The 26,608-nt window shown below is 49.7% G+C and overlaps 1 protein-coding gene across 1 annotated transcript in view; it reads left to right on the top strand.

The window, feature by feature from the left end:
• Positions 1–22,152: 22,152 nt before the first annotated feature.
• The window catches only part of SYT13 (synaptotagmin 13), a 42,888-nt gene continuing 38,432 nt past the window's right edge, over positions 22,153–26,608 (top strand). The window contains exon 1 of the mRNA XM_059068637.2: positions 22,153–22,504. Coding sequence (XP_058924620.1) covers positions 22,325–22,504 — 180 coding nt within the window. The 5' untranslated portion in view covers positions 22,153–22,324. The remainder of the gene's footprint in view (positions 22,505–26,608) is intronic.

Here is a 26,608-nt window from a genome sequence, read left to right as displayed (position 1 = left end):
TAAGGGGTGCATAACTTACAACGTTGCCGTCCACTCTCGGTACATTCTAGAGAAACTTGTGCAGAAGGAAGACATACAAGAATGTTTAAGTCAGCATTATTTATTAGAGCAAAAATTGGAAACAAGTTCACTCTTCATCAGCGGGAGAACAAACAACTACTTTTGGTACACTGGAAAAATAAACTATTACACACCAATAAAAATAAATGAACCAAGGCTATAAATACAGCACGAATAAGTCTCACAAACATAAAATTGGGAAGAAGCCAGAGTTAATAAAAAAATGCATATAGGGCTTCCCTGGTGGCGCAGTGGTTGAGAATCCGCCTGCCGATGCAGGAGACACGGGTTCGTGCCCTGGTCCGGGAAGATCCCACGTGCCGCGGAGCGGCTGGGCCCGTGAGCCATGGCCGCTGAGCCTGTGCGTCCGGAGCCTGTGCTCCGCAACGGGAGAGGCCACAACAGTGAGAGGCCCGCATACCGCAAAAAAAAAAAAAAATAATAATAATAATAAAATAAAAAATGCATATACAATCTAATAATATTTATATGGAGTTTTAAAATTTGAAAAACACTATAAATGGTTTATGGATACTCACATATGTAGGAAAAATACAACAACACACGTGAAAATAATAACCATCAAATCCCAGACTGTCCAGATTCCCTTTAGAGAGAAGGTAAGGATTGGAGGGAGCGGAGGACTTTAGTTGTATCAGTAATGGTTTCTCTCTTATCCTGGGGGGTGGGGACACAGAGGCATATTATATTCTCCTCTGGACTAGTTTTCCGATGTCCAAATATTTCATAATAAAAAAATAAAGAACACAAAATAAAACACAAAACCTGATGGAAAGTGAACAAAGCTACTTGCAAACGGTAGAGCCTGGCTCCGCCCTGAAGGGCATGGAGGGGATGCTGCAGGGTGACTGGTCCCACCGTGGGCGGGGTGGGGGCGGGAAGGAGAGTGACGGACACACTCGGCATCTGGCTTAGGTGTTTGACGCCAGGATGGTGATGAGGCCTGGGACAGCGGGACACTTCTGTCACATCACGAAGCTCGGACACCTGCCAGAAGTCATGAACCGCTCGAAGTCCTTTCCAGGCCCCTCCCAGCTACAGGGAATCTTACCAGTCATTTATTCTCAGTTATGACAAACATTCATCGACTAGTCGCGATGGGACCAAGAAAGTGGAGAAACAATAGAAAGGGAAATGGACACGGTTCCTGCCATTGAGATGACAGGCTAGAGGCCGAGATGGACCTTCATCTAATGGTCACAGAAATAAATATGTGTTTCCAGGCTGTGATAAGTGCTATGATGGAAAAATCACAGGGCGCTATGAGAAAGCCCACAAAGTCACCCACATATAGTTTGGGGGTCAGAAAAGTTAGCTGAGGGAGGGACATTGGAGCTGAGATGTGAAGGATGAGAAGGCACTAACCCAGCAAAGAACAGGGTAAAGGATTCGAGGCAGAGGGTTCCAGGCAGGAGGAAGCACCTGGAGATAGATGCTGTGGGAAGGGCAGCGGGCCTGGAGCACACGGGCCACAGAGGGGCGAGGCCAGAGGAAGCAGGAGAGGGGACAGAGCAAGGTCAGGCAAGGTCTCCTAGGACGCGTAAAGATGTTTCGCCTAAAAGCAATAAAACGACATTAAATTATTCTGACACAATCAGATTTGAATCTTGAGAAGTTCACCCTGCTGACAATACCAAGTGCTGAGCCTCCAGAACCTTCCTCCATTGACGGTGGGAATGCAAAATGGTACAGCCACTCTGGAAAACAGCTTGGCTGTTCCACATATATTTAGCATATGACCTAAGAGAAATGAAAGCTTCTGTTCACACGAAAACCTGTACCTGGATGTTTTCTTTGTCATGGCTAAGAACTGGAAACAACCCAAATGTCCTTCATCAGGGGAGATAAACAATCCAACAGTCTGTGGGATACATGTACAATAAATTAATCAAAGGAACAAACCACTGCTATATGTGACAACACGGAGACTTCTCAAATGTATTTTGCTAAGTAAAAGAAGCCAGACACAAAGAGCTTCATTCTGTATGATTCTATTCATATGGCATCCTGGGAAAGGCAAAGCTATGGGACAGAAAATAGACCAGTGGTTGCCATGTGTTGGGGTTAGGGGGATGTTGTTGATTACAAAGGGTCACGGGGTGGGGAACATTCTAGGGTGATGGAGATGTTCTCTATCTTGATTGTGAGAGGGTCTCCACAATTATATGCTTTTATCAAAACATATAGGACTGCACTCTAAAAGGGGGCGGATTCTACTGCAGGTAAATTATGTTTCCATAAAAAGGAAGGAAGAAAGGAAGGAGGAGGGAAAAACCCCACCCACCTTGCCCACGGGGAAGCGATTAGAGAGACTTCTGGTCCATAGGGCGGTCTGAACTTCCATTGGAGCTCCCCTCCCCCTCAACACACAGAGTGCTGGATGCCTACCTCCATGGGACTGCAGGGCTGAACTTGAGAGCAAAGAAAGGCGAAGTGTCAGGTGCCAGAGTCAAAGGAGGTCCCAGAAGTCTGGGAGCTTAACTGGAGCTGACTTCACTGCCTGCTCCCGGCCCTGCAGGAGCTCTTGATACCGCCTGAAGCCATTGGAGAGCATAGATTCAGAAGGGTCCTAGCACTCTGGGACCTATACTTGGAGAAAGAGGGTGTGTACAAAGAAAGCCTGCCCAAGCCGCTCGCTCTCCTGTTGGGAGAAAGCTGTACCAACTCCGTGTGGAGGTGCCATGAGGTGCCCTCTGTGCATCCAGCTAGCAGGGGCAGTCATGTATCACATCCCAGGGCTCACAAATGCAGCTTCAAGGTCTGGGTGTACGACATGACCTTTTTGATGAAGACAGGGTACTATGTCCTGGGATGACCCCCTGTCTGTCTGTATATGCTAATTACCCATCCATCTACCCACCTCAGTCTCATAAAAAGCTCATCCACTTGCCAGCGTGAGGGATGGCGAGCCAGAGAAAGAATTCATTTAATTTGTCACCGTTGGCTTTAGAGCATAAGGAGGCCCTACAGGACCCCCACAGGAGTCACCTTGAGTGTCCTTGAGGATGAAACCAAAAGGCCAGGGCTCTACTGAGCCGGGCCGATGCAGAGAAGGGCACGGGCTCCGACCGTGACGCACAGCTCCAGGGCACATCCGTCCGTACCTGTACTCCAAGGTGAAGGCGGTGCCTGGGAGCTGTGCAGGGAGGTGGCCTTGCATGCACAGGCATCTCTGCTTTTGCAGAGCGGATGACCGAGTCCGAGCTCACAGCTCCCTGGGACGGGGTGTGTGACTGCATCCAGGGCAGACTAACCTCTGAGGACTTCCCCAGGCTCGCTGCTGTGAAAACTCCGAGGTTCCCCCTGTGGAGAGCACTCTGGTCATCTATCCACAGGCACCCCCCCACCCCCGCCATACTGCCTCTGCAGTCTCTGGAGTGACAGGGAGGAGGACAGGGTGCACATCCGCAGAGCATGAAATGTGATGGGGTAGGAGGCTGCCTATATACCGCCTTTCCAGGCCTGGGTCTCTCCAACCTGTGAAATGGAGCTGATGGCAAACGCACACACAAATACCCAGCTTTTGGCCAGATAACGGAGCTCATGGGACTTGAGCTGCTGAAAATAAAGATGCTTCATAAATGATTATTAGCTCGAAACATGAACGAATAAAGACTAGCCTCATTGGCCACCTTTTATTCATTCTCAGAGTGTCAGGCAAAGAAGACTCAAGAGAGAAATGCCAACTTCTTCCTTGACGGGCAGGGAAACTGAGGACCGAAAAAGAGGGTGGCTTGCCAGAGGTCACCCAGAGACTCCTGGCTCGCTGCTTCGTGTGCCCTCAACTGTACACCAAACTTTCTCTTAATCGTACCCCCCAGAGAAAGATATTCCAGGAAATAAACAGTATTCGAGACACCATAGATACCCAGCGGCTTCTCTCTGGCTCAGGGACTTCCTTTATCTTCTTCCTTTTCTCCATCTCTATCTCCCTCAGAAAGTCATCGAATACGCACACCGAAGTCTGACACTGGAGGCCCCGGGATAAATGAGACAAGCTGGGTGCCCTTAAGCCTCCCTCAACCCAGCAGAGGAAGGCAGGTCCCATACGGGCGCCTAGACCTGTCCTCTTGTTTCAGACGGGTGGTTAACAGCCCACCTGGTGGGAAAGCACAAAACAGGATTGGAGGCTATAGAAGCTGCAGGGTAGAGGGGGGTGTGCAGAGGGGCTGCCAGAGACAGGCGCCCTTAGAGAGAAGGTGAAGGTGTGGGCCAGGCTTCTGAGACCTTTAACCCCAGTGGGGCCTCCTAACATGAGGCCAAGGGGTGCGACCTGAGCAAAGCGTCATCAAGGCTGAGGCGTTATTGGGGTCGGCGGCTCCTGCCGTCCCTTCGCCCTGAGATGGGCCCACTTAAGTACTGTGTGGCGAGCAGAGGGGGTTGATGCTACACGTTCAGGGTCAGACATACCGGGCCCTCGGGACCACCATTGCCAACGCAGTGCCGCCCGTCCTGGGGGGCAAGGCTGCCGCTCCAGACACTGGTCTGTGGAAGAACCAGGCCTGTCGAGTCCACAGCTGGGGAGCAAGTCAGAGGAGCGGTGCAAAAGGCCGAGCAGAGGGGCAGGAGGTGCTGTCAGCAGGTCTTTGCAGGATGTTTGTTAACGAGCCCCGTGGCACCGGGAGTGCGGCCCGCTGACCACGGGGTGTTTACAGGCTGCAGCAAATAGTGATTTTATGGCTGAGGGGCGCAGGCAGGAAATTGGAGTTTTATGGCTCACTAAACATCAATAACAAACCCATTTAGAGACTCCATGGCCCTTCACAGGCCCAGAGCACTGAACAAATATTAAGTAAGAAACCCATCGCTCCAGCTCCCTCCTGGAGAAGCGTGTTTGCCTAATACTCCAGCCCAAGCCTTTTTCCTCCCAGTGGGAGCTGGAAGGCCAAGTCCTCTTCGTTTGGTTTAGCTAGTTTTAGTTTTCCATAGAAACAAAGATTTAGCAATGCTATTGGCTGGACAAAAAAAGAAAAACCTACTCCACCAAAGGGATGAAATCAAAGGATGAATCATTACAGTATCAACTGCCTGCATTTTATAGTTTTGTTTTGTTTCTTTTTGCGGTACGCGGGCCTCTCACCGCTGTGGCCTCTCCCGCTGCGGAGCACAGGCTCCGGACGCACAGGCTCAGCGGCCATGGCTCACGGGCCCAGCCGCTCCGCGGCACGTGGGATCTTCCCGGACTGGGGCACGAACCCGCATCCCCTGCATCGGCAGGCGGACTCCCAACCACTGCGCCACCAGGGAAGCCCCCATTTTACAGTTTTTAAAGGGTGATCACGCTCAGCCTCTCACTCGGCCCTCACTGCAATCTGCGAGGGAGGCAGGGATCCTCACCCTCATTTTGCAGATGAGGAAACTGAGTTTTGGAAGGAGGAAGGACTTGCCAAAGGTCAGTAGGTAACCGGTTAGTTACGTTACTTGGGACTCTGTTGGTTGCACACAATAGAATTTCTTTTTCGAACTGGATAAGACAAGGAAAAAAAAATTCAGCGACTCATGTAACCAAACGTTGGGCTGATTTCAGGCATAACTGAATCCAGGAATTGGCATTTCCTCTCACCTCTGGATTCTGCTCTCCTTTGTGGGCTTGTGTCTCAAACAGACCCCCTCTACAAGGTGGCATCTGGCAAGGACTGATGTGCATTGTTCTTAACAGTCATAAATCCCAGTAGAAAGAGCTTCTTTTTCCTTTGGTCTCAGTAGAATTCCTAGAGTTGAGTCTCATTGGACCAAGCGCCTGCTTTGAAGCAATCACTGTAGCTATGGGGATGGGATATGCTGGCTGCCCAGGCCTGTGCTGTGGCCACTCATGAAGTCCGTGGGCTCCGCAACCTGTCGTTTCAGAGTCTCCTGGTGGAAAAACTAGCTCCTTGCCCTTTGACAGTGAGATCAGGTTCACCAGTCAATGAGCTAGGTATACAGCTCTCTATCACCTTTTTATTGCTTCATCCTAAAAAACAAGTGAGCCCCCAGGGAGAAAAGAGAGAAAAACTTGCAACATGGAAGAGAAAGTGTTGGGGGACGGAGGGAAGGTAAGGTGCTCAGCGGACTGAGAAGGCATACTGAGAGCAAAAAAGGAGGCAGGCAGCTCCATAGAGCAATGGATCAGTTTACTGTAGGGTAACTCACTCCCAGGCTGGGATCTGGATCGGGAAGACAGGGATCCAGCTGCATTCCCAGCCGCCCTCCGCACTGCCAAGGGGCCCCTGGGACAATTTTATCGTTAACCTAGGGTATGGGGGTAGGTGCTTGGAAACAGGACATGCATTCCTAAATCAAGATTTACAAATGGGTAACTCGTCTCGTGGGTGCTGGGAATATGTCAGGGAAGGTTTTCTTTATTGTCTGGGGACTAACAGAGCGTAGAGGTCACCTGGTCCTGATGATTATTAAACAATATCTATTAACTAGAAAGCTGTTGATGACAGAGAAGTGATTTACCGCACAGTACAGTCCTGGGTAGGGTCAGTGGAAGGGCTGTAAGGGCCCAAGATGGCGTCAGTTATGCTACCAGCCATACAGAAAGCATGTGATAAATAAATGGTAAAGTTGACTCTAAAGGAAATGGAGCTGGTGCAGGTAATAGACGGTAGTTTTCAAAATTTCTGCAGAAAGCTTTGAGAAGACGTTGCAACCAAGCAAAGCAAAGTTGCTATAAAGATAAAACAATAAAGAGCTCTTGAAAAGTGAAAAGATGACTGCCAAAATTAAAAGTTAATTAAAAGGTTGATTTATAAAGTCAAGGGAATCCCTAGAAGGTAGAACAAAAAGACAAAAGGATAGAAAATATGAGGAAAAATAAGTGACAGGAAAGATTCATTCAGAAAACACAACATCTGACTAATTGGAGTTCCAGCAAAAGACTTGGGAAAATGAAAAGAACAAAAGTTTCCCCCAGGGCAACAGACCAGGTATTTAGACTGAAGGGCCCACAGAATGCCCAGCCCAATGAATGGAAGGAGACCCACATAACACTGTGGTGAAACTTCCAGACCCCGAGTGTAAAGAGTAGATCTTGTAAAGAGTAGAACTTCTAAAGAGAAACAAACAAAAAGATTGCTATCAAAGGAATTAAACTCAGATTGGCATCAGAAACTGGACAGTAGGAAAGAAAATGGAGCATACCTTTAAAATTGTGAGAGAGAACAATTTCCAATCTAGAATTCTATGTTCAAGCGGTCAGTAGCACTTATTAGAGTCTTAAGTTAAGAAAAAAGACATTTTCAGATTTACCAGGACCCAGAACATTTGTCTCTCACAGTCATTTTTCTGAGGAAGTTACTTGAGGATGTGCTCCAGCGAATGAAGTCTTCTTCCTTGGACTAAAGAAAGAGAAAAATGTGGCACACAACCGAGGAGGTTGATTGAAGGAAGTTTCAGAATTCCAGCTAAAAGAGTTGGCCTGGAGAGCAATTAATACAGTTGGAAAGAAAGAGCAGGACGATTCTAAGAGGAAGATACCCAGAAAAATAGGGAGTTGAGATTTTATATATTCATAGAATTTGGTACCACATAAAAGGCATTACAAGCAATTACAAAGAAAAACAAAAGTAAGACAATGAACCAAACAAGAAGTTAAGGAAAGGTTTAATACAGAGGGGAAGACAGTGAACTCAGAGGCAGGCTGCCTGAACTGGTGAAATCCAGCTCTGGAACTTCTCAGCTGTGTTATCTTACATAACCTCTCTGTGCCTCAGTTTACTCATCTGTATAATGGAGACGGCATTCATACAAAATAGGACAATTGAAAACATTACATGACTTAATACATGTAAGTAATTAGCACATTGTCTGTCACATAGTAAGAGCTCAGGACATTTTAGCCATTATTATTATGGGTTTTCCTGAAAGAATCTATTGGTTGGTGAATAAAATGAACCAATCAAAATAAAACACTCAGAACTGGGAAAACTGTCGTGATTATTGTGTCCATTTAATTGTAGAACAAGAGTACTGGTTAAGGTCATATAAATTATCTTAACAAACACACCCCAAATATATATGGGCGCAAACATGATAGAAGTTTCTGTCTGGATCACACACATTCCAAAAGAGTTGTTTCCTCCTCGACAGCAGCTCTGCCTTATTTGGTGATTCAGCGCTCCAGATGTCTGCCGCACGGTAGTCAGCACGGGCATCCAGGTGCCCTGGGTTTGCATACATCCAGCCAACGGGGTGGGAAGGAGCACGGAGGATCACCCACTGCCGTTTTCACGGGCCAGGGAGTCGGCACAGGGCACCCCTGCTCACAGGTCTTCATCTAAAGCGCAGGTGCGTCTGATCGCAAAGGACACTGGGAAGTGTAGTCCAGTTGTGAGGGAAGCAAGAAGGGGGGAAGGATTTGGTGAACAACATCTGTCACAAAAGGCTTGTGGTGTCAGACAGAATGTCGATGCTACAAACTTGGACAAAGTGAATAATAATAGTATTCAGAGGTGGGGAAGGAAAGTGTGAACAATATTAAGGGTGTTAATTTCCTCCTCTTTCTTAGCAGGGTATCCATCTCTTCTGCTTCAAAATAAAACATGGAGTTTAAAAAAAAAAACACTATAATGACTGTAATCTCCTAATTTTTCCATGCTCTGTTTTATCACCTTAAAAGAATCTCTTCAATTAATATCTTGTAGAGAAGAGCAATTTATCTGAAGTTCAGCAGTTCATTTAGCATAACCTCAATGTCCTTTTCTCCTGTGAAATTCAAGTTAAATTAAATTCAGTTCTTGAAAATTTTTTTGATGCATACACATCTTGGTCTCAAAGCTTACTTGGCACTTCTCAAAGCCTGAAAGTAAATCAGTTCAGACCTGCACCCCTGGAAAAGCTCAAGCAGGCAAGTGGATCCCACTACAAGCATGAAAAGCCCTCAGTCACTACTTGGCTGAATGATGCTCTGGGTCTACTTCCAAGGCCTCTCTGTCAGCCGATGTCATGTGATCTTGAGAGGAGGCCCGTGAAGGTGCGGTTTCTAAGGACAGCACCCCTAGTCTCTGCCTTGCACCTTCACGGTGCATTGGGTTTCACGGCTCTGCGGGAAGGGGCAGAGGAAGTGGAAGGGAGAGGCTGGGGCTGGGAGGACCCAGTCCTCTGCCTGCTGGTTTCCATGGAAAGGATTCTGGGCCAGAGTTTAGGGGGTTGCTGGAACTCGCTGGTGTGGATTCTCTTCTCAAATTTGCAGAAATGCTGGCAGGTAGCACTTTCCAGGGCAGGAAGTGATCACTAAAGAAAAAAAAAAAACCAGGGACTTCCCTGGTGGTACAGTGGTTAAGAATCCACCTGTCAATGCAGGGGACACTGGTTCGAGCCCTGGTCCGGGAAGACTCCACATGCCGCGGAGCAACTAAGCCCGTGCGCCGCAACTACTGAAGCCTGCAAGCCACAGCTACTGAAGCCCGAGTGCCTAGAGCCCGTGCTCTGCAACAAGAGAGGCCACCGCAATGAGAAGCCCGCGCACCACAACAAAGAGTAGGCCCCACTTGCCGCAACTAGAAAGAGCCCGCGTGCAGCAACGAAGACCCAACGCAGCCCTAAATAAATAAATACTCAATGTGATTTTAAAAAAGAAAAAAAAAAGAAAAGAAAAACAACAACCAGGGAGATTGCTGGAATCGGCAGATTCTAGAGGATTTGTCCTAAGTGCTTTGCAAGCAACCCTAGCACCCCCTCCAGCCCCCATCAAGACCACTCAACATTGTTGATGGAAAAATAACCCAACGGGTGTCTCCCAGGGGCCTGCACACCAGAGACGTGCAGGTGACTCTCTGCTCTTGATGGCTGCTGTGTGAGAGTTTACTGACTGGTTTCCTGGAATTGTATGCTTGGTGTAGACTGCATGAACCCTCGAACCACCAGCCAGCCCCCTGAGAGGCCTGCATCCCGGGGCTCGCCCTAGCCCAGCCCTCTATCCCGACTCAGGCTTGGGACCCTTTGTCTCAGGATTGATGAATCCTTCGGCAGGGGAACAGGTCTGCAGTCAAACCGTGCGCTGCTCACCCAGTCCCACAGAGGTCTCTACCCCCTGAGAGCCTTGACTGTCATTCATTCATGTCAGTCATCCATTCAGCAGGGATTTATTGAGGACCAAACACTTTGCTACAGTCTGGGGATACATCGGTGGACAGAGAAGCAGACCCTGTCCTCGTGGATCTTATACTCTAATCAAAACGGAGATTTTTAACCTCAGCACTACTGACATTTTAGACTGGATAATTTTTTATTGGAGTGTAGGTGTGCCTTGTAGGATGCTTAGCAGCACCTCCACCCTCTACCCAGTAGCCGCTCCCCCTCTCCAATAGTGACCACCAAAACTGTCTCCAGACATTGGCCAAATTGCCCCCAACTGGGAACCACCGAACTGGAGACACACACACACACACACACACACACACACACACACCCTGACAATACATCTAACACAAGGCTCACCATAGAGAGGGTGTTAGACAAATGCTGGGTCCCAGGGTTTGCCATCAGGACCCTCACTAACCAGAGCTAACACTATTTTGTTGCCAGGCACTGTGTGCATAGATGACCTGGTTTATTCCTTACAGCGTGACAACCCCAATATTAACCATCCTCACCCCATATGGCAGATGAGGAAACCGAGGCGTAAAAGAAGTTAAGCAACTCGCCACAGCTAGTAAGTGGAGTAGCTGAGATTTGGACCCAGGCAGTCTGACTCCGGACCTGGCCCTGTTAATCGCGAACACTCTGTAAACAGCAGCGTGTTTGCCTCACCGCACCCTCAGGATGTCGAGAAGCTGTGAGGAGATCGTGGCAGGAAAGCACGGGGCAAACTAGTGAGACGGCTGAGCAATTTAAAGGTGAGCGTTTCCTGCTCGGGTGCTGGGCTGGCAATGACAGAAGCCATAGAAGAAATCTGGGACCAAGTTTTGTTTCTCCTCCTGGTCTAATTTAAAGCACGTTATTTCAGGGCCAGTAAAAAATCTATGGTGGATGAAAGTGCAAAATCACATTACTTCTTTAGGATAAAACTATAGAGACTTCCAAGAAAGTGTACGTTGACTGCAATCCTTAGAGACACTCTGATGAATAATAACGACAACAATAATAGTAACAACTAGTATTCGTGAGCCCCTTTACATGTAACGATTGCTGTGCCAAGCCCTTTGCTTGTGTTAACTCATTTAAGCCTTACAAGAACCCATTAAATATGTGCAGTTTTAAAATATCAATTATACCCTAAAATCTATTTTGAAAAAAAAGAAAGAAAATGAGGATGAAGAAATCGGACTGTGTGAGCAGACGCACATTTCGCATCACTGAGTAATCCTAGTTATCTGACTACAAAATAAATATTATTTTTCTTTTTAAAAAAGCCCTCTGAGGCTGATTAAGGTAATCAGGGGCTGGGAGAGGGAAATGACTTTGCTGTCATTTCCTGCAGTGAGACCCGCAGAGAGGGCACAAGCTCAGGCCCGTGCTGGGTACCTCTTAGCCTCTGAGGTCAGTGGATGGAGCTCCCAAGGAGCGGGTGGCTACGGTTGGAGGGCACAGTGAGATGCCCAGAACGGAGGCAAGGGCAATGGCGCAGCAGGCAGTGGAGGGAGGGCGAAGCTTTCTGGACAGAGTGTGAGGTGGGGGCCCCGGGATAGCAGAGGGGGTATCGGGTCCTTGATTCTATCCTGAATCCAGGTGACTTTCCTTCGGGGCAGCTAGAAAAAGCCTGGAGGCAGACACAGGCAGGGACACGGGTAGTGTGCAAAGACGGAGCTAGAAAGTTGGTGGAGTGCGGGGAGACGATGACAAGAAAGAACCCAGGGCTCTGCCCTGCCCCCTTCCCCAGGCACAGACAACGTACTGATGTTCCTCAAATTATGGTCCACGGACCACCCATACCAGCAACACCTGAGGAGTTCGCTGGAAAACATATATTTCCCATGTGAATGTAAATGACAAAGGACTTACTTATTAAAATAAGAAATCTTACAGAGTCATGGGCTTGTATATTTGTCCCATTATATAAGTGGGAGAAGAAAGTCCAGCAGTCCTGTCCTGATCTGACAGAGCATCTTACAAGCGTTTATGCTCTTTACGAATACAGAGATGTCCATCACAGCATTATCATCAGGGAAATGGTTGGTCCAAATTGCAGGTTTCTCTTTAAAGATTATTTTCACAGGACATGGCGAAAAAATCTCCGACGTGTCAGGAGTTTTACGAAATCCTTCTGTTCAAATTCTATTTCTACTCATATTTCTGCAGAAAGATTTATATCAACAGGAAACAGAATACTTGGGCAATAGGTTCACAGATACTGACATGCTCTGGTTATCTATTGTGATGTAACAAATAGCCCCAGGTCTCAGTGGCTTAAAACAATACTTTGCAATTATCTCTCATGTCTCTGTGTTGATTGGACTCAGGTCTCACTTGGACTCTCTCAGACAGTTGCACTCAGATAGCAGCTGGGGCTGCTGTCATCTGAAGACTCGACTGAGCTGGACATCCCACATGGCTCACTCACAAAGCAGCCTATATGGGCTGTCGGCTGGGAGCTCGGCTGGGCTGTTGACTGGAGTTTCTATACAAGGCTTCTCCATGTACGTGGCTTTCCCAGAATTTGGAAGCTGGGCTCCTAGAGGGAGTATCCCCAGTGAGCATTCCAAGAGGCCCAGGCAGAAGCTGGGAGGTTTCCTATGATTTAGTCTTGGAAATCTCAGAACGTCAATACTGTGCATTCTGTTGTCCAGCAAATCACCAAGGCCAGCCCACATCAAAGGTGAGGGAAATAGACTCCAGCTCTCGATGTGGGGCAGCTAGCAATGGTGGGGAGGGAAGGAAGTGGTGGTCATCTTTGGACATTATCAGTCACATCCACCAGTCTCCACGATGCATGGAACCAAGATTGGTATCTTCAAAATGATCTCAGTTTTACATCGTATCAAATGAGATTATTTGTAGAAGAAAGACCTCACTCTTGCTACAATTATAGAAAAGAGGGGACGTCACCTTCATTCATTTCTGAGATACTTTTGTTAATTATGAACATTTCAAATTTTGAAGGTAACGCTTAGAACGTAATTAGTATTACAAGCGATCAATAAATAACTCTCAATTCTCTGACAGAACCAGAGCAAAAGATGGTAAGGAATTTTCCTTATGAGCAGCAAAGTAAGGGAGACATCTCATTCATCTTTAACACTGGGTGCACCAGTGACCCCAAAGCAGCCTCCTTAGTAGAGATGGGGCCCAGAAATGGGCATTTTGTCATTTTTATTCACGGTTTTTATTCATAGCATTAATTCTCCGAATTAGAATCCCTTCCAGGCCTGTTGATTAATATAAAGTGTCAAGATGATATTGATGACAATAAATGTCTTGTTATTTATTTAGCACTTAGCTACCTTCAAAGTACTTTTCACTGATTATTCAATTTTGTTTCACAATAATTCCCCAAACCTCCTTTGGTGTATCTGCTCTGTGACATCAGATTGACCCTGGCTTTGTCTACAGAGCCCCTCAAATTCACCAACTTGACTTTGCCTCTGAGATTTCTTCTCCAACATGGCATTAAGTCTCCTCCAAACACCTCCCCACTTCCTCCCACTCCACCTCCACCTGGAAGCTCACCGAGATTTGAATGAGGGGAAAGGATATTATTTTTCATGAGGACCCCTTAGGCCCTTCACTAAACAGCCAAAAAAATAAACTTGTGAAAGGTCTGGGGGGCAGCAGAGAGCCTGGGGGGAACCCTGGATATGAAGTCACAAGGTCTGGAGACTCGGCCCAGCTCAGCCACAACGTCCTGTGACCCGGACAAGGCCCTTCTCCTCTCTGGACCTTGGTGTCCCCAACTGTGAAATGAAGCTATCAACACCATCAGTGGCTTCATGGGTGCTTAGGAGCAGCTTGGAAGCTCCTTGGAGGTGCTGCTGGGTAACGTAGGGCACCACATGATTCCTCCCCCTGCTCCCCCTCCTACCAGAGCAGAGCTTGTCTTCGGTTTACAAGTTGCATTTCCACATAAAACTGTGTGTGGGGAAATGGTTTTCAATAACAACAATAAACAGTGCTTCTCCCGGACCATATGACCTCTAGTTTTCCTTTCAGCCCTGGCATTTCATTATAAAGGTAATAATTTCTAACAGTCCAGTGGTAACCATGGGGCCAAGCGCTTCCCATCTGTTATATTACTTAATTCTCCTCGTTTACAGATGTCAAAAACGGAGCCTCATTAAGCTAAAGTGCTTTGCCAGGGGCCACCCAGCTGGTTCCCTAAGGGGGCCTGGATTCCCTCTGGGGTAGCTGGGGCCACCCTCTGGCTTGACCACTCATGGTACTACTTTCCAGCCTGACCACCGTCCCAGACTGCCACAGACCGGGTGTCCAGGGGTTCCGGCCACGGCTCCTCCCACTATCCTTGGCCCCGTGGAGCAGTTTCAACAATGCCAGGGGTTCCAGGCCCTCCCAAGGGTGGGAATAGGGCCGGGGGTGGAGGAAGTGGAGTCGTGAAGGAACTTGCGTAGGGCCGTGCATGAGGGCACAGCAAGGCCTCAGGGCGTGGCTCAAGGCCCACAGGCAGGGCTGTGGGGCAGATCAGGGCCCCCTTTGCCCACTCGCCATATTTACTGAGGTGCTATTATGTGCCAAGTACTGTTACAGGGCTGGCGTACATCAGCGGCTAACACAGACCCATGTCCCTACCTTCCTAAGGCCTATATGCCAAAGTGGAGACTCAGACCATCAAGACAGATAAGAAAGGTAAGGAAAATTATGTGGACTATTAAATAATGTTAAAAGTAAGGCAGGAAAGGGGAGTAGGGAGTGGTGGGGCAAAGGGCAGAGGGCTGGTCATTTTATTTTTATTTTTTTTATTTTTATTTTTTGCGGTACGCGGGCCTCTCACTGCTGTGGCCTCTCCCGTTGCGGAGCACAGGCTCCGGACGCGCAGGCTCAGCGGCCATGGCTCACGGGCCCAGCCGCTCCGCAGCACGTGGGATCTTCCCGGACCGGGGCACGAACCCGTGTCCCCTGCATCGGCAGGCGGACTCCCAACCACTGCGCCACCAGGGAAGCCCCGGGCTGGTCATTTTAGAACGGAGAGGCCTCAGAGACAAAGAGGGTGCTGCATGGAGTGAAGCCCTGGAAGGGAGCCTCCATTCCCCCTGTGTCCCCCAGGTGGCAGCATCCTCCCTTCCGTGGACAGCACCGGCGGGTCCTCTTCACAGCCCCAGTTTACTATCCTGGGGAAGCTTGTTTAAGTTTGACACTTTGGGAACCAGGGCTGCTGGGCCCATCTAAAAATGCTGGTGAAAATGGGGAATCCTAGGGCTTCCCTGGTTGCGCAGTGGTCGAGAGTCCGCCTGCCGATGCAGGGGACGCGGGTTCGTGCCCCGGTCCGGGAAGATCCCACGTGCCGTGGAGCGGCTGGGCCCGTGAGCCGTGGCCGCTGAGCCTGCGCGTCTGGAGCCTGTGCTCCGCAACGGGAGAGGCCACAGCAGTGAGAGGCCCGCGTACCGCAAAAAAACCTCCCCCCAAAAAAGAGGAATCCTAGAAAACAATGCACAAAGAACTCCTGCGGTGTGAGTTTTCTTCTGTGTTTTGATCTGGGTGCTGGATAGAATGGGTGTGTTCATTTTGTAAAATGAACTAAGTGATACTTATGATCTGTGCTCTTATTGTCCATGGGTCATACTTCAATAAAAAGTTAAAAATGACACACACAACTTAAGGATCCTATTTTAATGTAAATCCTAGTTTTTATTATTTATCCCATCTCTTGTTAATTAGAGCTCCGTGCCATCTTCCTTAAAGTTTCTGAAACGTATTAGTACAGATGAAATGCTCAGAGCCCTGCATGACATGTAGGAAGCACTTCATAAATGTTAACACCGTTTCCTTTTGTACACGCCACGATGGGTCACCTGTGATGTCCAGTCTCACTTTCTTAACAGTGGAGGAAGAGCTTAGATACACTTGCCTAACAATTTGACGGCAGAATCCTAGGATTTTATAATTCCCCCCAACCCTTTGCAGATAACTTGCTGGTACTTATAATAGAAGTTCTGAAGGCAACTTACCTTTATAGGTCTTTCCAAAGTATTTCTCTTCACGCTCATTAGTTGACATATAAAGTAATTAAAGTATATAATTCAATAATGAGATCAACTGGCATAAAGAGATTTGGAGATGAACACAACTGGACTGGAGAGCTTGGACTAATCTGGAAAGTTGGTTCCATGGAGGTTGGATCAGAGAGCTACTAGTTACCATTTTAAGTATTAGGGTCCCCAGGATTGATTCTTACATGATTATTAATGGGCTAGTGCACCCATCAGGCATTGCTGAAAGCTTGGCAAGGTTGCCTTTGGGAACCTGGAATAATGATCAAAGTCATTCATTACATCACTTCTGCGCACCAGGCCCTGTGCTAGGTGTCTTCCACACCCTCCCGGTAATTCTGTGAGGGCTAAAATATCATCTACCACTTGAAGTTCTTGATGTGGAACAAACACTCCAAAAGTCAGTGGCTTTAAATGACTCATATTCTTCATTTAGCTCCTAATTCTGTGGACTGGCATGTTGGCTGGGCTCAGCTGAGTGGTTCTTCTCGGGTTGGCTGGGCTCAGCCCTGTATCTGTGGCAAGTTGCCAGGCAACTCTACAGCTCTGCTTCTGTGTGGGCTCGGGTCATGCGGACAACTGGGCCACTTGATTGCTCAACCTGGGCTTCTTCACATGCTGGCTGGACGGGATTCCATGACAGAGAGTGGAAGCATCCAAGGTCTCCTTAGGCCTAGGCTTAGAATTGGCACAATGTCATTTCCACCAGTCTAGCAGCCAAATTAAGTCACAAGGCCAGCCCAGATGAAGGCGTGAAGCAAGAGACCCTCACTTCTTTGGAAAGTCATAATATTGCAAAGAATTATGGGCATAGGAAGGGGAATAATTGCAGCCACCTCTGCAAATAGACCACAATAATTTTATAAATGAAAAAACTGAAGCTCAAGCAGGTTAAGCTGACCAATCTAGCCAGGGTCTCTCAACTCATAAGCAACCAAGATAGAATAAAACATGCCTGTGGGACTTCAATAACTACTCTTTCCACTAAGCTAAGCTGTTTTATTGAGAAATTAAAGGGTCTGGAGCAAATGGGATCATTTTAATATCCATTGAGTATCCTCTGTTATTTACACAGGTTTCGATTATCCTCCCAACATCTTCATGAAGTGAAGATGATTGTCCCCATTTTACAGATAAGGAAATCAAGGCTCAGAAAACTTAAGCTTATCTGCCGATGGATCATGTAGTCTAGTGAACACAAAGACAAGGGAATTGAATCTATTTCTTCTGATTTCAAGTCCACTATTCTTTCAGTCATGCCAAAGATTCCTCTGGGGTCCTGGGGTCCATGAACTTCTAGAAGGTGTCACATGGTCCTTGAACAATTTAGAGTTACATACAAAATTTCATATATATTGCATACAAACACTTTTCTGAAGAAGGAAATAGCTTTTGTTCAATTCTTCCTCCCAACCAGGCAGGAAAAAACCCTCCAGACAAAGCCCCGTCATCTTCATATATTCCAGAAATCTAGAGAGAAAGGGAGCCTTTAGGTCAGCTCCATGAGATATTGGATGTAGTTGAGGAACTCTACCCCCGAGAACAGGAATATGTTGCTTCATCGTGTGCTGATATGGAATCGGGGGTTTGAAAGAACACTGGGCTGTTGAAGGTGACCTGCCAGGGCACGTAGCATCAGCAGTGGTCAATAAGCGAGGCTGTGATTTGCTCAACTCCAGAAAATTTTTCTACTTTTCACCGACTTGGATTTCTGTATCAGGGGCCCACAGATCCAACCCCTTCCTCCTTTCTGCCTTACGATGTGGCCCCAGAATTGCTCGAAGCTGGCGGCAGTTGTCCTGGGAGTGGGCCTCACTCCTGGACCTCGATGGAGCTCCTCCCCTCCTTGCCCCTCTGCCAGTGTCTAGCCCTCCGGGGGCTGCATCACTCAACTGGGGGCCCAGGATACCCACCCCCTTATCCCAGGCAGCTTCCTACTGCACATCGTGCCTTTAGCGGGGCCCAGGGCTTGGGGAACCTCCAGTTAGCAGTGGTCCAGCTTGGAGAACCACAAGGTCACCAAATGAGCGAGCTGACAATGCAGAGCTGAGAAGTGGGCTCCGGCAGAGAGGGAAAGTGACTGGCCCCCCATACCTCCCTCTCCTCATGCCACAGACAGTGCGTGTCCGTCATACGGCTCTACGTGTCGTGGAGGAAGCTTGGCAGCCCTCTCCTGGGTGCCCGCTGCGGCCTCCTCTCCGGTGCACCAGCATCCACACTGTCCCTCTTCCAATACTGTCCCTGTTCTCAATTCTGCAGCCAGAGGAGTCTCTTCAAAACACGAATCTGGGGCTTCCCTGGTGGCGCAGTGGTTGAGGGTCCGCCTGCCGATGCAGGGGACGCGGGTTCGTGCCCCGGTCCGGGAGGATCCCACGTGCCGCGGAGCGGCTGGGCCCGTGAGCCGTGGCCGCTGCGCCTGCGCGTCCGGAGCCTGTGCTGCGCAACGGGAGAGGCCACGGCGGTAAAAGGCCCGCGTACCGCAAAACACACACACACACACACACACACACACACACACACACACACACACACACACCCCACGAATCTGATCACATCATGCTCCGCTGCCTGAAAACACTGAGTGCCCCTCCCTCATGGCCCACAGGCCCTGTACGGCTCGCACCTCTCCCTTCAGGCTCATTTCACACGGAGCTTCTGCCAGTTTCGTGCTCGAGCCGCTCCTATTGGTGAATACTCAGGAAGTTTTTGGCAGCTGGAAATTGACCATGGTGGAAGTATTTACACCAGAGAAACCCACAAATGCTAAAAATCAGTCCCTGCCCCCCAGCTGGTGGCCAGCACACTGCTGCCCGCTGACCTCTGTGCAGTTCCATCACAGGGTCCCTGCATGGACTCTTTCTCTGCCTAGAACACTCTTCCTTCTTAGCTGCATTAACTTAACTCTTTTAGACCGAAGTCCAAGTGCTACTTCCTCTGGGAAGCCTTCATTGGCGTCTCAGAGTCAAATCTCAACCTTGGACCTCTCTTTCTTAGCTTGTATCACAGTTGTCATTTCACATGTATTTGTGTGATGAATGATTATTGTCTGCCTTTCCCGTGGGAGTGTAAACTCCGTGGCGAGAGAGACCATTCTTGGTTTTGCCCCCTAGCTTCGTCCTGTCACTGAACACGGTGCCTGGCACATGGTAGAAACTCAAAAATGTTGTTGAGTGAGTGGATGAGTTAGAGAAATATGCACTGGACAGGAAGTCCCAAGCTCTGGCTTCTGTGGCAACTTGTGCTTGTTTCTCCTCTGTATTTCCCAGTCTCCTCTGTTATGTTACGGGATGTCATGTTATCAAATTCTGACTGATCAATGGGGTGAGAGCCATGTACTGTTTCCAGCCATGGCCTCTGATATGTCACAAGTGGCCTTCAATTCCCTCTCTTTTCTCTGTCTGCATGGCTGAAAGCAAAGGAGTCACAAGACAGAAAAAGCCCAGATTCCCGAGTCACTGATTAGGGATGAACTGTTCACACAGGTCCCCTGACCCTCCTTAAACTGTGAAAGGAGCAAGATATACTTTTCTGGAATTAATCCCTGAGGTTTGAAGTTATTTTTTATTGTGGCACAACCTAATCTACCCTAAGGTAAAACACCTTCCCAGCTCTGCCATTAACTCCTTCTACCCTGCGGCCACAGCCACAATCTCTCCCGGCCCCAGGTTTCCTCTTGGTAAAATGAAAGCGTTCCACACAGTAATCTCGGAGATCCCTCTGATGTTAAAATTCAGTTGTTCTGTTTGTATATTTCCTCCCTCCCGCCTAACACTACAGGCAGACACCATAAATGTTTGCTAAATAAGAGTACCTCTTACATTTGAAATCCTTCCCCGCAGATGAAAGTATTTTAATACCTTAGAAATTCAAAGCAGTTGCTCAGAATATTTAAACAACAACATCCAGCATCCGGCAAGTAAAATATCCATCAAAATCACAACGGTGGTATCCTCATCAAAAAGAGGCTGGGGAACTGTCAGAGACCCACTCTTCAGCCTTCCAGAAGCCCCCCCTCCCCCAGCATCCTGCTCTGTCTTCCCTTGGCGGTCTGGTGGCCCCAGCGTTCCACTTATTTGCAAGCCTCATCCTTAGACTCTGTGTTTAGCCAGCTCTCTCGACGGCCTTTCTCAATAGAGATGATCCCATTTTTCAAAGGATCCCACTAATGCTTTTTCTTAGAGAGTTGTCATTAAGGGCTGCTGCCCGGATATCAGTAACCGAGAAGCAAAAGTCACATCTTCGATGAGATGTAGCCAAGGTGACCCAGAGTCCTAATGACTTCACTGTGTTTCAAATCTCCTGAGGTCTAGCCTAGCTCTGCCATGGGTTCACTGTGTGTGAAAGAGGCAAAAGCCCAGCTGCTCTCCTTGGGCTGGGGTCCCTCTTCCTGTTAGAAATGAAGGTCATTGCAGCTGCTAACATCTCAGTAACCATAGTAACAGAGGACCACATGACAGATGTCTGATCTCCATCAGAAAATGTCTGGTATTAAGTGTTCTTCATCCTTTCCCTCACCCCCACCCCAGATCTTGTTAGGTGGCATTGAAGTTCTCCCAGGGGACCAGCTCAGGCATGCGAAATCCGGACTGAGAGCATTAAGTAAACCTCTTATTTCCCCAGAACATTTTGCATTGCCAGGCCCGGGAGCCAAGAAAACCTCCCAGGGAGGCTCTTATGAGAGCGAATGCTAACTCTACCACCAGGGAAAGAGGCCTTTCAGCTCCACCGCTGGCAGCAAATGAAGCTCAGTAGGAAAATATGCCTGGCATACAGCAGGCACAAAATAAATACTTGCAAAAGAGTCAGTTTAATCAAATGGAGCTCATTTAGCAAATGGGATTCCTCTTGAGCCACTGGAAGTCCTGCATGAGATCACCTGAACCATTCACCCTTTTCAAGAGTTCCTACATGAGAAGTCACAAAAGAATCGTTCTTGGGTTTATTTACTACGTCATGGGTTTATTCTGCAGAAGTAGAAAACAAACACTGGGGTGCGTGCGGGGTACAAGCTGGTGGTCATGTCTTGGGCTCAGCAGAAAAGGTTCGGTTGGAATGGTCATAGATTTGGGAGTCATCAGCTTCACGGGAAGTTGAGAGCCCTGTTTCAACTGAAATCACCTCCACTCCTTCTCACACAAGTCCAGCTTGCTTGCAGCATAGCCGACTCACAGCCAACGCTTGCTGAATTAAATGAAACCCTGCATAATGAAAAACACTGGAAATTCCCTGTTTTGTGATTGAAGACAGCCCTCCTCATTCCTGGAATTCTAATTTCCCCTCACCCGAAGCCCACTTACTCTCCCCCTCTCTGAATCAAAGTGTGCACTCCTAGCTGCTGCATGTGCTACTGTTTATCATTCTAAGAGAAGCCCTTTCCTCGGGGCTGGCATGCGGACTTGGAATCTGCATGCCTGAGTTTGGGTTCAGGAGGACTGGATTTTTCTAGCTGCCCCCACATCCCCTCTGAGCCTCCGGCTTCCTCATCTGTAAATGGAGATGAGACTATCTGCAAATCTGATTAGGTAATAATGGTAGATTACCGGGTCCCGGGCTAAAGGAAGTGCGGATGTGAAAGAAGCATTGCAATCATCTCCACCAGGACGCGGTACAGCCCCTCTCCCTGGCGGTAAACACACGGCAAGTTCGGGAGATAGGAAATCTCCAGCTTTGTGTGTTTGAACAAGCTCCTGGTGATTTTCCAGCCTCCTCGGCCAGAGAGGGTGAACAAAGGGTTAGCAGTCTGGTCAAATGACCCCCTACCCGGACGGAGTCTCAGGCCTGGGTTTGAGCCCCCCGGTTTCCCTGCTAACCTAACACACAGTATGACCTTGGCCAGCTCCTGCCCTTCTGGGACCCAAGTGTCCTTCTACGTCAAGCGTGAAGGATGGCCCGAGACGACCCTCACGTTCCTTCCACCTGAACGGCGCCGGCTCCGGTTCGGGTCGGGGGTCCGGTCACATGCTGGAGGGGGGGGGGGGTTGACGCGGAGCTGAGCGCGGGCGCACCAGCGCGCTCCGGGTCCAGCCTCCTGCTCTGACGTCCTCGAGCCGCCCTCCCTCCCCGCCCCTCCGGCGGCTGGAGAGCTGCTGGCGCGCCCGGATCCCAGGCCCGGGAGGTGCTCGGCGGCGGGACCGAGCCCCGCGCGGGGAGCGGGCACCATGGTGCTGTCGGTGCCCGTGATCGCGCTGGGCGCCACGCTGGGCACGGCCACCAGCATCCTCGCGCTGTGCGGGGTCACCTGCCTGTGCCGGCACATGCACCCCAAGAAGGGGGTGCTGCAGCGGGACCTGGACCCCGATCCGGAGAAGGCGAAGCCCGGCGTGCTCCGGTCCCAGCAGGTGAGCGGGGGCGGCGCCTTGGTCTCCCCGGGCCGGGTGGGGTCTCCCGGGCAGCGGCGGGGGAGTGGGTGGCAGGGAATGGTCGGCGTTCTTCTTTGCGCGATAGAGCATGGCGGGGTGTGGGGACGGCGGACGTGCTCGGGGACCCTCGGGCGGGGGGGGGGTGTTTCTGAAGGCCTGGGGGTGGAGGAGGGGTCGGGGAGGATAATGAAAGGTATGGGGGGCTTGGGGGGACAGGAGAGGAACCGGGACCGCGAGCGCTAAAGGGGCGGGCTTGCATGGGAATGGGGCTGGGAGGGGAGCTGGGGGCTGGGAGGCGAGCGTGGGGAACTGGGAGGGGTAATAAGACCGGGACGCTGGGAGGGGGCTGCGGGGGGGCGGGCTGGGAGGGTTAGGGGAGACTAAGAAGGGAATGTGCAGCATGAGAAGCTCGAACTGGGGGGAAGAAGAAGGGGGTCTGTGAGGGCGAGGAGAGGGGGCCAGTTGTGGGCTGGCACAGGGGAGAGAGCATTGACAGAGTCGAGAAGGGGGAAATCCACCACAACCCAGAGAGGAGGTGGCCGCTGTCGCTGCAGAGTGGGAGCTGGGGAGGGGCAGGTGGGCTGGGCGTGCCTGGCGTCTGGAGAGGCCTGGAGGACCCCCACCCTGTCCTAGCAGCTCTCAGCTCCAGCCAGACTGAGCGAGTAGCTGAGACCTCCCCGAAGGTGTGTCTAGAGATGCCCCTGGAGACAGAAGGGCTTTTATGCCATGCATCAGCTTGTCCCCAGAGCCTCTCTGGGCAGGAAATGGGTGGTGTCCCCATCGCACAGAGCAGTACAGAGCAGCAGAAGAGGTCTGGGAAAGGTATGGAAGGACTGTGCTACATGGGCTGCGATCTCCGGGACACGTGCCCAAGGTGGCGGGTGCAAAATGTCCTCTGGAGACCCGGGAGGAAGTCTGGCTGGAGAGACTGGAGGAAGGCAGGCCCGGGGGCAGGGGGTGACTTAACGACTTGCCAAGGCCCTCTAGATTCCTTCCAGAGCTTAGAGTTCCAGGGGAGGCACCATAAACCTGTGATTCCACCTTCCTTTTGCCAATTAATTATTCAAAAGCTCAGACCCAGTGGCTCGGGGCCTGTATCAGTCACTGAGAGTGGAAGGAAATGGCTGCTGTCCTTGACGCACTTACAATCCGAGAAAAGTGACATTGACACCGGCAAGAACGGGAGCCAACTGGGCATGTGGGAGGTGGGACCCAGAGCCATCTGAAATGGGGGTGGTGGGCTACCCACTCCAGGCGGGCACGGGGCGGAGGAGGGGGTGTCGGAGAGCCCTTCTCCAGACGTTGGGTCCTCAACCTCCTCTCCCATCCGGCGTGCTTCGGGGACAGCCAATTCGTCTGCCTTGCACAGTGGTGGCTCTTCAGGCACTGTCCCCTCCCCTTCCCAGAGAGCACCGCCGGGGACAGTGCTGGTGTAAGTGACCTCCGGGGTCCCTTCCAACTCTCTGTCTTACTGAGGACCAGCAGCCCACGCAACGGCCAGTGATCTGTTAAAGACAAACCAGGTCGTGCGTCTCCCTGGCTTAAAATCCTCCACAACTTCTCGCTGAGCTTGGAAGAAACACAGCAAACCGGACCCTGGCACGTACTCTGTGCCAGGCTCCGTCCTACCTGCTTTACACTTAATGCATTTAGCAACTCAATGAAGAACACATATGATGAGCCCAACTTAAAGCTGAAAAAGCTAAAGAGGGGGTGAGTGACTTGCCCAAGGTCACACCGCTCGAGAAGGTTTAGAGCCGGATTCTAGCCAAGCTGGTCTGGTTCTGGAGTCCGTGCCCTTAGCCACTGCACTCCACTTCCTCACCTGCTTGATGTGGCACGTGCTTACCTCTCCAGCCCAGCGCATGCCAGCTGCCCGCTTCATGGGCTTTCTCAGCTCCCCTGGATTTTTTGATCCTTCTTGAAGACATCAACCCTTCCCATTTTCCTCTGGCTTTTCACACAGATGGCTCCTTCTCATCCTTTTTTTTTTTTTTTTTTTTTTTTTTTTTTGTGGTATGCGGGCCTCTCACTGCTGTGGCCTCTCCCGTTGCGGAGCACAGGCTCTGGACGCGCAGGCCTAGCGGCCATGGCTCACGGGCTTAGTTGCTCCGCGGCATGTGGGATCTTCCCGGACCAGGCCACGAACCCGTGTCCCCTGCATCGGCAGGCGGATTCTCAACCACTGCGCCACCAGGGAAGCCCCCCTTCTCATCCTTTAGGTCTCTTTCTGTTTGAATTTTACCTCCTCGGGGAGGATTTTGTCTACGGCCACATGTAACAAAGCCCTCCCTCCCCCATTACGTTCTCCATACCATTCCTTCCCAATTCTTTTGTAGCACTTGGGACAGTTGGATGGGATTTTTCATATCTGCTCACTCGTACAATATTTATTCCCAGCACCTACTCAGTGTCTGGAACCTAGTAGGTGCCCAATAAGCAACTGTTGACAAATAAAGACATCCCAGTTTCCCAGCCGTTGAGTTATTTCTTAAAACGTGGATGCATTTGGCAACTGCTGTGCAAACCAGGGCTAGCTCGTAGAGACGCGATAAACATTTGTCGATATGTGAGACCCATCCATCCACATCCCTCGCTTGGTTCCCTCAGTGGAAAGGATTTGGGCCCCTGGGGCTGAATCTGTAGGTGTGAATGTGATGAGATTGAGATCTCACAATGTCCTTTTGGCTGCCATTGTGCTGAGACTGATTCAGCTGCTGACCCAGATAAAGTACACAGAGAAAAGACACTATGTTGGCATTTCACAAAAAGTAAAGGCGGTTGGTATTAGGGGTGGCAGATGGCAGCAGGCTGATGGGTGTGGCACATGTTGACAAAGAGGAGGAGAGTCAGGTAAGGAAGGCTCTCTGAAGACGTTCCTTAAACAGAGAGGGCATGGGGGCTGGGGAAGAGGGTTCTAGATTCCTGTAGCCTCTGAGAGCTGGGATTTCTCCAGGATGTAGAGTGACCGTCCATGTCTCTATAAGTCACTGACTGTGGTTGCTGGAAAAATTCCTTGGATTTGTTGGACATGCCTGGGAATCCAATTTCTGGTCATGAATTGTAGTGATTTTGAAAAGCACTTTGAAGCTTTCCCTGAGGGTTCTTAACCTGAGGTCCACAGACCCCAACAAGGAGGCTGTAGCTTAACTGTAAGGGGTTCTTGGTCTTGGAGAGGAAAAAAATTGCATCTTTCTTTTCATTAACCTCTACATGAAACTTAGCATTTTCCGTAAGTAGGAGTATAAACAGCACACCACAGGAATATCAGCAATCTCTGTGACTTGGTCCGCAAGGGAAATCACAGATAGTTTCAGAGCACATCACAGCTGCTGCAGATGCTTTATGATAACATTTATGCTCATCTCTAATTCTAAATTATGTACTTATTAAATCCCCCGCTAGATCCTATTATGTAATGAAAGAATAAAGAGGCACACATATAACCATTTCCCCGACTGATTTTATTAGATGTACTGTTGTAGTCCTATGTCTTTTATTTGCTGCTTTTCAGACATTCTTCTCCAGACAGCTGAAGGAATCCATCCAGCATCTCCAACCATGTGGGAGGTGGCAGAGGGTGCAGACCCTCAGTCCCGCTCTTGCTGCCTCCCGCTAGCTTCAATTCAGAATTTTTCTTGGCTTTTCTGAAATATACACCGTGAACCCTTCATCCTGCCTTCTTACACAATCCCTCACCCTCACCTGTGTGCAGCCTTTCCAGGGAGGAGAGGGATTCAGTTTCACGACACTGTCCTGTGATCTGGCAGCATCAACTGGGAGGTCCCTCCCTGTGGTCAGCCCAGCTTTCAAAGCTCGGTTATTATGCAGTGATTACTGGATGCTTGAGCCAGGAGACAGAGCAGAGAGGCAGGCACGGGGTGTGTGTGTGTGTGTGTGTGTGTGTGTGTGTGTGTGTGTGTGTGTGTGTAATCATCTTCGCTTCACCGCTGCTGCCGCATCTCTTAGCAAGAGGCAGCCAGACCCATTGGTTCCTTCCCCCAGAATTTCCTTTTCATGCTTGTCTGCACAGGCTGTCACTCACAGCATTTCTGGGTCCTTGCAGAGGAAGCCGTCCTTTTG

This window comes from Kogia breviceps, chromosome 7, assembly GCF_026419965.1.
Source record: "Kogia breviceps isolate mKogBre1 chromosome 7, mKogBre1 haplotype 1, whole genome shotgun sequence".
In the NCBI taxonomy this organism is placed as follows: Eukaryota; Metazoa; Chordata; class Mammalia; order Artiodactyla; family Physeteridae; genus Kogia; species Kogia breviceps.
This window is presented reverse-complemented; position numbering and strand designations above follow the sequence as displayed.